General features: G+C 61.2%; 1 protein-coding gene across 2 annotated transcripts; it reads right to left on the reverse strand.

The window, feature by feature from the left end:
* Nucleotides 1-820: 820 nt before the first annotated feature.
* On the reverse strand, nt 821-10398 carry SLC25A44 (solute carrier family 25 member 44). Of its 2 annotated transcripts, none has more exons than XM_042833084.1 (5): nt 10360-10398; nt 9600-9893; nt 8370-9040; nt 5507-5629; nt 821-1537 (listed from the first exon to the last, which is right to left on the reverse strand). In XM_042833084.1, the coding sequence occupies exons 3-5, from the start codon at nt 8989-8991 to the stop codon at nt 1224-1226; spliced, it is 1059 nt and encodes a 352-aa protein (XP_042689018.1). In that variant the 5' UTR covers nt 8992-9040; nt 9600-9893; nt 10360-10398; the 3' UTR covers nt 821-1223. The 2 variants fall into 2 exon arrangements, with proteins under 2 accessions (XP_042689018.1, XP_042689026.1); XM_042833092.1 differs by having other exon boundaries at nt 1245-1537; nt 5507-5634; nt 10360-10388.
* Nucleotides 10399-10915: the final 517 nt, after the last annotated feature.

A 10915-nucleotide genomic window follows, 5' to 3' on the forward strand; every position in this document is an offset into this window, starting at 1 on the left:
ATTTCCCGCCGCCCGACGGCCTCGATTCACATTGGCCGCCGCTTCAGGGCGGACTCGCCGTCCGATTGGTTACTGCCTCCTCGTGCGGCCCGCCCCCTCCGCCGATTGGTTGGTTAGTCCGCGACGCGCCGGTCCCCGCCTCCGATTGCCACCGCTTCAGGGCGGGGCCAGCCCCTTATTGGCCCAAGAGAAGGCCCGTTTCCGCTCGGTTATTGGCTCCTCGTACGGCCCGCCCCCTGCACTGATCGGTCGCAACCTCAGAGCCGGACCGGCCGCCGATTGGTTTCCGCCTCCTCGAGGCTCCCGCCCCCTCCGCCGATTGGCTGCTGCCTCAGCCAGCCCCCCCCCTTCTGTCACCCGCGTCGAGGAAAAGCCCGCCCGCGATTGGTCACTACCTCCGTCCGATTCCCGATTGGTCAACGCTGCCGCATCACGCACGGTTCTAATTGGCCGCGGCCGCCCCGCTGGTCCCGCCCCCGCCGAGCGGCGCTCCAGGAGCGGAACCGGAGCAAAATGGGAGCAGAAGCAGAGAGGAACGGGAGAGGAGCCGAAAGGGAATGGAAGCGGAACGGGAGAGGAGCCGGGACGGAACGGGAGGGGAACCGGAGCGGAACGGGAGAGGAACGGTAGAGGAGCCGGAGCGGGAGTGGAACCGGAAAGGAGCCGGGGCGGAACGGGAGAGGAGCCGAAAGGAAATGGGAGTGGAATCGGAAGGGAACGGGAATGGAACTAGAGCGGAATGAGAGAGGAGCCGGAGCGGAACGGGAGAAGAATGGGAGAGGAGTCGGAGCGGAACGGGAGAAGAATGGGAGAGGAGTCGGAGCGGAACCGGAGCGGAACGCGGCGGACGCGCCTTTATTCGCCCCGACGTTCCTTCCAGGTCAGCCCCGGGTCTCCGCCGGGGTCACTCCATTGAGCAGAACCGTGGGCGATGCGTCCATCCCCGGAGCCCCAGCGGCCCCCGGTCCGTAAAGTGCACAAAACGTGGGAACGAGCGCCCGGCACGGCCGTCAGAAAGCGTTCAGTAACGCCGGGATCCGTCCGAGGGCAGAACGGGGCAGCGCGGGGCCGCCCTGAACGCAGCAATGAAGGCTGCGGCGGCTCCGAGTCGCGCTGCTCGCGCACCTCCAGCAGCCGTCGAGGAACGCGGGGCCGAACCGCCGCGAGTGGGGTTGAAGAGGGCAGAAAAAGGGGACGGAAGGCGGAAGCTGCTGGCTCCGGTTTCACAAAGGACGGAAGGGCACGAAGGGCTCCGTGCGGCGCCGGGCAAAAACGCTGGCGGAGCTCAGGGCGGCTCCGAGAGCTGCGGTGCTGAACACGAAGGCGGCTGTGGGAGCTGCCAGCCCTACCAGTGCCGGGAGTCCATCAGCTCCGGGCGCAGGCTCAGCTTCTTCAGCGTTTCGTAACCCACCACGATGACGATGGTGGAGGGGGTGGCGGAGATGATGCGGGCGGAAAGGCCTTTGGTCAGACCCCAGGGTCCCTCCTCCGCCATCAGCTGCTTGAAGGTGAGCACGATGGAGCTTTTGCCTTCCACCTGCAAGGTGCACAAGCACAGAGGTCAGGGACTGGGAGGACCTGGAATTCGCCCGGCCCAACCCGAGAAGCAGGGCGACGCTCTGCGCTCAGCCCAGGACTCGGCCTCACTTGTGATGCTGTTCTCTGCCCGAGGAAAAAGGATTCTGTCCTCTCCCTTTTGATCCCAGCGGTGCTCCCAGATCAGCTCAGCATCAGAGTGAGGCCTTTTGGGCACTCTCTCACTTGGGTTTATTATTTTATTATTTTGATAGTATTTGATTTATTAGCTCCAATTCTAATTGTATTGTATTGCATTGTATTACAGCGCTTTGTCTTGCACTCCGATATTTTATTTAGCAAATCAGTTTCTTTCTCCTCAGACTGTTGCTGCTGCTCTGGTTTTGGGCCCATCTTCCCCCCTCCTTTTCCCCTTCATCCCCTTTTCCCCCCACACCCCTTCAGTTACTGAACTGGGCTGAACCCAACCCATCAACCACCGACATTTTGGTGGAGAATCACAGCACAGCCTGGGTTGAAAGGAGCACAGCAACCATCAGTTCCAACCCCTGCTGTGTGCAGGTCGCCAACCAGCAGCCCAGGCTGCCCTGAGAACCCATGGGGTGCCATAAGGATCCATGGGGTGCCATAGGGACCCACAGAATCATTGACTCGTGGAATGGCCTGGGTTGAAAAGGCTCGTTTCATTCCAACCCCCTTCTGTGTGCAGGGTCACCAGCCACCAGACCAGGCTGCCACAAGGATCCAAGGGGTGCCATAAGGACCCATGGGGTGCCATAAGGACCCATGGGGTGCCATAAGGATCCAAGGGGTTCCATAAGGATCACGGGGTGCCATAAGGATCCAAAGGGTGCCATAAGGATCCATGGGGTGCCATAAGCATCCATGGGGTGCCATAGGGACCCACGGGGTGCCACAGAATCATTGACTCATAGAATGGCCTGGGTTGAAAGGAGCACAGCGACCATCAGCTCCAACCCCCAGCTGTGTGCAGGTCGCCAACCAGCAGCCCAGGCTGCCCTGAGAACCCATGGGGTGCCATAAGGATCCAAGGGGTGCCATAAGGACCCATGGGGTGCCATAAGGACCCACAGAATCATAGACTCATCAAATGCCCTGGCTTGAAAAGCAGCACGATGCTCATCAGTTCCAACCCCCCTGGCCTCGAATGCCTGCAGGGCTGGGGCACCCACAGCCTCCATGTTCTTGTGTAGAACAGAAAGGCAGGCAGATTTCCACTGTCACAAACCAATGTTTTATCGACCAGACTTTGAGGTACTTGTGATGTTATGAAGTCGGGTTGTATCGCAGATTCTAGATGTGTTTTCTGTATTTTAAGATAGAGCTTTTTTCCCTGTCACTTAAAACCACACAAAACGCTTTCCTAGTCGCTTCATTTCTTGCTCACTTCAGCCTGTTGTTCCTGCATGCTTCCTAATGCCTGCAGCCTTCATTTACCCCTGCCGACATCCTTAAATGGGGTTTCAGGACTCTTGCAAGTGGGTTCTATGGTTGTATTTCAGTGCTGGACCGACTGACATGGAATTTCTTAAGTCGCCTCCCCAGGGAGTAGTCTAGGAGTAGTCGAGGAGTCGTTGAGGAACGCGGGGCTGTGTGGTGGCTCTGGCCGGAGCTGCACAGAGCCCTCCTGCCTGCAATCAGTCATTTCTGCACTGCTGGCTCTGCTCCATTATTTTGACCTGGGTGTCCTGGTGGACGACAGCTCAGCCATGAGCCAGCAGGGTGCCCTTGTGGCCAAGAGGGCCAATGGCATCTTGGGGTGCATTGCACAGAGCGTGGCCAGCAGGTGGAGGGAGGCGATCCTCCCCCTCTGCTCTGCCCTGCTGAGGCCTCGTCTGCAGCACTGCGTCCAGTTCTGGGCTGCCCAGCACAAAACAGGCAGGGAGCTCTTGGAAACAGAACAGCGGAGGGCCAGGAAGATGGTGAGGGGCCTGGAGCATCTCTGCTATGGGGAAAGGGTGAGTGAACTGGGTCTGTTCAGCCTGGAGAACAGGAGACTGAGAGGGGAGCTGATCCAGGTCTATGAATACCTGAGGTGTGGGGGCAGCATGGCGAGGCCGGACTGTTTTCAGTGGGGAGTGGAGACAGGAGGAGGGGAAACGGCCGGAAACTGCAGCATAGGAAGTTGTGCACAAATATGTGCAAGAACTTCTTTACAGTGAGGTGACGGAGCACTGGAACAGGCTGCCCAGGCAGGTGGTGGAGTCTCCTGCTCTGGAGATGTTCAAAACCTGCCTGGATGCTGACCTGTGCGACCTGCTGTAGGGAACTGCTTTGGCAGGGGGTTGGACTCGATGAGCTCTGGAGCTCCCTTCCAACCCCTACAACTCAGTGATTCTGTGATTTTGGCTGCTTTTTAAACCACTCGTTTGCATTTTTAAACAGCACAAAGCTATGCTGCTATGTCAGCAGCAGCGAGGGCAGAGGGGAAAGAAGAGCCCTCATAAATGAGCCGATTAATAAAGCTTCAAGGCTTCGATTACATTCAGCCCCTCTGCGAGTTCGTGTCGCAGCCTTTGCAGAAGCGGCTGAAAAACCGAACGGAACGGAGAGCAACGAAGAAAAGCCAAGGGATGAACTGCCTGCAACGCCCGATGCTGACGGACGGCACCAGGGCGGCACCAGATGCACAATGGGGAGCAGGATTCCCAAAGCAGCCTCCTGGAAGGGCCGATCACAGCGGTTTCCTCCCAGCCCGCACCGCCCAGCGGCCCAGCTGTCGGCACAGACGTCCTCCTGCTCGAGCGAGGGCCGGCAGCAGCACCGCGCCGTGTTCTGCCTCGCGGCTCTGCCTGCGTGAGCACGGAGATGCGAAGGAGCGGCATAAAAAAGGCGCCGCAGGAGCTGCAGGACAGACGGAGCGCCGGAGCAACCGCTGCACAGAAGCGAGCGGCCTGAGAACAACAGAGGGCACCGACAGAGGGGTCCTGCCCAGCGCCGGGAGGGACGGCAGGCTGCGCTGGAAGGCGTGGGTGAGGCGGCCTGGCACAGCAGAGCCACCGAAATGGGAGGCGCTGGTGGACACCGGGTGCGGAGGGGGAGGAGAACCTCCCTGGACCTCCTGCAGCCCCCTTCTAAGGCACCTCGGGGCGCCTTCAGCCTTCTTGGCTGCCTCCCGTCCTCCCGCTGCCCACCACGACCCCCAGGTCCCTCTCCCCTCCGCTGCTCTCCAGCAGCCCGCTTCCCAACGCGTTCCGGCACCCAGCCGTTCCTGTCCACACACTGGGCTCTACGCTGCCCCTGCTCCACCTCATCCCATTTCTCCCCGGCTCTCCAGCCTGCCCAGCTGTCCCTGGGTGGCAGCACAGCCCTCTGCCTGTCGGCCTCTCCTCCCAGTTCCGGGCCACCACCTCCGATGCACTCGATTTCCTCCCCCCCGTTGCTGCTGTGTGCACCGAGCAGCACTGATCCCAGCACCGACCCGAGGGACCCCGTTGGATCCGGGCTCCCAGCTGGTCTCCATCCCAACTGACCACAGCTCTCTGGCTTCTTCCCCCCAGCTCTTCACAGTGCCCCTCACCACCCAACCATCCACACCACATTTGTGTGTAGCTGTGAGGATGCCATGAGAGACGTTGCCAAAAGCTTTACCAAAACCAAGATCCTCTGCTTTGCCATCACCTATCTGCCTGGTTATGTGTTCATAAAAGGCCACTCGAGCACCGCTTCCCCTTCTGAAGCCATGCTGACTGCCCCAAACCTTCTCCTCATGCCTCTTCTCCTCAATATGCCTGGTGGCAGCACAGGAGGAGTTGTTCCAGAGAAGGGGTTGGACACAGCCACCAACGACCCCCCCTCTGTACATACATCACAGGGGCAGGAGGCAGCAGAGCCCCCAGGCAGTGCTAAATGGGTTTCTGAAACCCCGCTGCAGCCCCAGCACCGAGCTGTGCCCCAGGGGAAGGGCGTCCCGAGGTGCTGAGCACCGTGGGCAGACGCGGAGCCGTACCTGAACCCGAGCTCTGATGACATCCATGGGGTTGGTGAGCGTGGAAGCCGTGGCGGCGGCGAGCGGCCCTGAGATGGCTTGGAGGAGGAGATGTGGGCAGTCCTTGGGGGTCAGGCTGGAGAGCTGCTCTGGGGATGGGGCAGAGAAGGGAACGGTCAGCACTGCGTCTGCAAGGCGCTCACGGAACCGGAGCACAGCCTCTGTAGGAAGGGACCCCCGAGGCCCATCCAGCCCCCTGCCCTGCAGCCCACCAACCAACCACCCAGAGGGAGGATGGGGGATTTCCTCCTCCTGCTTTGGCTGCATAGGATTTGACCCCTCCACCCCCCCCACACACACACTGACACCATTGATCAGTTCAGTTTGCACAGCGCAGAATCACAGAATCACAGAGCTGTAGGGCCTGGAAGGTCATGGAGTCCAACCCCCTGCACAGCAGCTCCCTGCAGCAGGAAGCTCTGCGATGCTTGCAGGGAAGGAGAACCCGCGGCCTCCCTGAGCAGATCCCTGCTGTTTTGAACTGAGGAGTCCAGAATCAGTCTGGATCAAAACCAGAGCTCAGTGTTCCAAACATGGCCTCACCAGGGCAGAACAGAGAGGGGGGGGATCACCTTCCTTGCCCTGCTGGCCACGCTCCCCTTCATGCTGTTAATGCCCTCAGGATCCCGCTGGCCCTCCTGGCCACCAGGGCACACAGCCCACAGCCGACCTGTCGCCCACCAGGAGCCCCAGGTCCCCCTCTGCAGAGCTCCTCTCCAGCAGCTCAACCCCAATGCAGTTATTCCTCCCCAGCTGCAAGACTCTGCCCTTGCTCTTGTTAAACCCCCCCTGGTTTCCTGCTGCCCAGCTCTCAGCCTGCCCCAGGTGCTGCTGAATGGCAGCACGGCCCCCAGCTGCATCAGCTGCTCCTCCCAGCTTTTCGTCATCAGTGCAATTCCCAATTACACTGACTGCACCATCCCCTCGTCCAGCTCACTGATGAAGATGCTGAACAAGACCAGAAGAACCCCGAAGCTCCGCCACCACACCTACAAGAAGGGCTGTAGGGTTAGAAGGGCTGTAAGGATTTGGGGAGCTACAGGCCTGTCAGCCTGACCTCAGTGCCAGGGAAGGTTATTGGGGGGGGACTGTCTTGAGGGAGATCACGCAGCACGCGTGGGACAGCAGGGGGATCAGCCTCGCCAGCATGGGTTCACGAAGGGCAGGTCCTGCTTGGCCAACCTGATCTCCTTCTGTGACAGGCTGAGGGAGCTGGGCTCGTTCAGCACGGAGAAGAGGAGCTGGGGCTGAGCTGAGTGCAGCCTGCAGCGCCTGCAGGGAGCCTGCAGCCAGGAGGGGAGGCAGCTCTTGGGCAGGGGAGATGAGAGCAGGGAACGGCTGGAAGCGGAGGGAGGGCAGCTGGAGGCTGGGGGTCAGGGAAGTTGTGTGCTGGGAGAGCGGTGAGGGGCTGAACAGCTGCCCAGAGAGGCTGCGATGCCCCGTCCATCGCTGGAGGGGTTGGAGGCCAGGCTGGATGGGGCCCTGGGCAGCCTGGGCTGCTGTGAAACGTGGGCAGGTCGGTGGCCCTGCGTGTGGCGGGGGGTTGGAGCTCCGTGATCCTGGAGTCCCTTCCAAGCCTGGCCATTCTGTGATTCTATGATCTGTGACCATCTGGTAGATGAGGCAAAGGCTGTTGATGCAGTCTATCTACCCAGACTTCAGCAAGGCCTTTGGCACCGTCTCCCACTGCATTCTGCTGCAGAAGCTGGCAGCCTGCGCCTTGGGCACTCTTGGCTGGATAAGAAACTGGCTGGAGGGCCGGGCCGAGGTGGTGGTGGATGGAGGTAAATGCAGCTGGTGAGCAGTGGTGACCCCAAGGGGTCGGCGCTCCTCTTCAACATCGTTATTGGTGACCTGGATGAGGGCGCTGAGCGCAAGTTTGCAGGTGACACCAAGTTGGCTGGAAGCACGGATCTGCCTGGGGGCAGGGAGGCCCTGCACAGGGATCTGGACAGGCTGGAATGCTGGGCTGAACCAACGGGATGAGGTTCAATGAGGCCAAAAGCCAGAGTCCTGCACTTTGGCCAGAACAACCCCACGCAGCGCTGCAGGCTTGGGGCAGAGGAAATGGAGCTGGGGGTGTTAACTGATGCTGAACGTGAGCCAGCACTGTGCCCAGCTGGCCAAGAAGGCCAATGGCATCCTGGCTTGCATCAGAAACAGCAGGAACATGGAGGTGATTGTCCCCTGTACTCAGCACTGTGTCCAGTTTTGGGCCCCTCGCTGCAGGACAGACAACGAGGCCCTGAAAAGTGTTCAGAGAAGGGCAACAAAGCTGGTGGGGGGTCTGGAGCAGAACGGGGTCTTGTGAGGAGCTGGGGTTGTTCAGCCTGGAGAAGGGGAGGCTCGGGGGAGACCTGATTGCTCTCCATAACTGCCTGAAGGGAGGCTGTAGTGAGCAGGGGGTCGGCCTCTGCTCTCGTGTAGCAGTGACAGGACTGGAGGGAATGGGCTTTGGATGCGCTGGGGAGGTTCAGGCTGGACGTTAGGAAATAGTGCTTCTCTGCAGGAGAAGTCAGGCAGTGGAATGGGCTGCCAGGGAGCGATGGAGTCACCGAGCTTGGCGTGTTCAAGGAACGTCTGGATTTTGTGTTGAGGGACAAGGATTAGTGAGAATATTGGTGACGGGTGGACGGTTGGACTGGGTGCATTTCAAAGGCCTTTTCCAACCTCGGTGATTCTGTGATTCCTCTGCTCTGGGATGGCTGGAAGCAAGCGGTGCAGATGCAGCCAACCCTTCTCACCCCCACGCTGCCCGTCCCCTCCCGGCCAGACCCCCACCCCATTAATAACCAAAGGCCCACCTCCATCCCTGCGCACGTACCGGCGTAGAAGTGGTAGAAGGGCCACCAGACGGCACTGTTGGGGATGTAGGTCAGCAGCGAGGCCACGTAGCCACGGTAGAAACCCTTCAACCCGTCAGCCTTGAAGATCTGCACGATGATGTCCTTGGTTTGCCCAAACACCACCACCCGCCGTCCGTCGCGGCCGCGCACCGTGAACCTGCCCATGCTTTCACCCTTCCTCTGCATCATCAGGTGCTGGGAAACGACGTCGATGGGCACCGTGATGCTCTGAGCCACCAGCGAGGCCGAGCCGCCGGCCACCAGCGACTTGACGGCGTTGTTGTTGTTGTACCGCGCCACGTATTTGCGCGTCAGCTCGTAGGTGGTGACGTAGCACTGCCCCGAGATGAGGGTGAAGGTGTTGACCAGGAAGCCGCGGTACAGCCCGGCCGCCCCCTCCGTCCTCAGGATCTTCATGAAGGCGTCGAAGGTCCCGTTGTAAAGGCTCTTCCCCTTCTGCACCTGCAGCCTGGTGCGGATCAGCGTGAAGGGGTAAACGCTGACGCGGATCATCATGGTCATGCAGATGCCCAGCACGTAGAAGCGCCGCTTGTCCAGGTGCTCCCATTCGATGATGGGGATGTTGCGTTTGTCCTCCATGCCGGGCGCTCCCTGCAAGGCGCTCCTGCCTGGTGGGGCACACACAGACCTGGGGGGCAGAACTGGGGGTCACACACAGGCCTGGAGGTTCAGCAGAGCGCTGAGCACCTCTGTACAAAGATGGGCTGAGGGAGCTGGAGAAGGCTGGGGGTGACCCCACTGCAGCCTGCAGTGCCTAAAGGGGATCAGTGACAGGAGGGGAATCGACTTTTCACTCGGGCAGAGAGCGAGGAGGGAGTGGATTGCAGGTGAAGGAGGGGAGGTTTGGCTGGGATGTCAGGGGAAGCTCTGCAGAGAGAGGCTGTGGGGCCCCATCCATCCCTGGAGGCGTTCGGGACCGGGTGGGATGGGGTGCTGGGCAAGCTGGGCTGGCAGCAGATCTGGAGCTTGGTGGCCCTGCCTGAGGCAGGGGATGGAGCTCAGTGATCCTCAGGCTCCCTTCCAACCCAAGCTGTTCTGTGATTCTGTGTTTGTAGGATATCTGGCACCGTCCAACCTCCTTCGCTTCCTGCTGCCCCACTTCTCACACATTCCCACATCCCTCTGTGTGCCAACCCCTCACTGGGGACAATGTGTGCTGCCAGACCGGGGGCTCCCGCTTTGCATACCGATGTGGTGGCTGGGAGACAGCAGGCGGCAAGGAGAGCTGGGCCAGGAGAACCAACGAGAACTGGGCTTGCTGTGCGCTGCTGCTGCCCAGAGGGATTGATAGCGATAGGATGCGGGCAGCTGGTTTTAAACCAAGATGGGAGATTTCGGTTTGGTGTCAGGAAGTTCCTCACTCAGAAGGTGGTGACGCACTGGAACAGGTTGTCCAGAAAGGCTGTGGATGCCCCATCCCTGGAGGCATTCAGGCCAGGCTGGACGAGGCTCTGGGCAGCCCGCTCTGCTGCTTGGCGGCCCTGCACACAGCGGGGATGAAACGCGGTGACCCCGAGGGTCCTTTTCAGCGCTCGGCGGACCTCCCTTCAGCACGCAGCGGAGGGCTCGCACCGCCCCGCGGCCGCTCCGGAAGCCGAGCAGCGCCGTGCCCGACGCGAGTGGTGCAGACGCGGCCCCACGGCGCGGAGCCCTCCCGCCTCCCCGTTCCGCCGGCCGCGCGGGGCCGCCAAACACGTGAAGCGCTCCGGACGCGGCGACAGCGTGCCAACAACGCCGGCCCCGCTCAAGGTCGGCGGCGGAGCGGAGTTCGGCCCTCCCCGGCTGCGCCGCTCCCGCCCCGCCCCTCCTCCCCGTCCCCGCGGCCCTTCGCTCCGTCCCCTCACGCACCGCCGTTCCGCCCCGTCCCGCCGCCCGGCCCTCCTCTCCCCTCCCCGCGCGGCCCGAGCCCCCGCCTCTCCCCTCCTCTGCCCGCCTCTCCGCGCTCACCTCAGGCCTGGAGCCGGCGGCCCGACCCGGCCCGCCGCCCCATGGCCGCCGCTTCCGCCCCCACTCAGCGCCTGCCGGAAGTGAGCGGCGGCGGCGGCGGCAGCGCGTCGGGTCCGGCGAACCGTTCGAACAATCAGCGCCCGCACGACGGCGCCATCTTGGGGAAGGGCTGAGGCCGCGCCGGATGTAGCCATCACGTGCTTCCGGCCGCAGCAAAAAGGGCCGCTGTCTGCGGCGCCCCGGAATGGCGCGGGGGGGCAGAGTGCGCATGCGTCTGCCGCGGCCCAGCCTTAAAGGCGCAGCGCCAAATCGAGATCCTTAAAGGGAAAGTGTCAAATAAATGTTCTTGAAGGGGCGGCGCCAAATCGAGGTCCTTAAAGGGAAAGTGCCTAATAAAGCCTCTTAAGGGGGTAGCGTCAAATAAAGGCCCTAAAAGACACAGTGCCAAATAAAGGCTCTTGAAGGGGCAACACCAAATAAAAGACCTTGAAGGGAAAGTGCCAAATAATGGTCCTTAAAGGGAAAGAGTCAAATAATGGCTCTTAAAGGGGCTGCC

The sequence above is a fragment of the Centrocercus urophasianus genome, unplaced genomic scaffold (assembly GCF_019232065.1).
Source record: "Centrocercus urophasianus isolate 14NV4802_14NV808 unplaced genomic scaffold, USGS_Curo_1.0 seq_1097, whole genome shotgun sequence".
In the NCBI taxonomy this organism is placed as follows: Eukaryota; Metazoa; Chordata; class Aves; order Galliformes; family Phasianidae; genus Centrocercus; species Centrocercus urophasianus.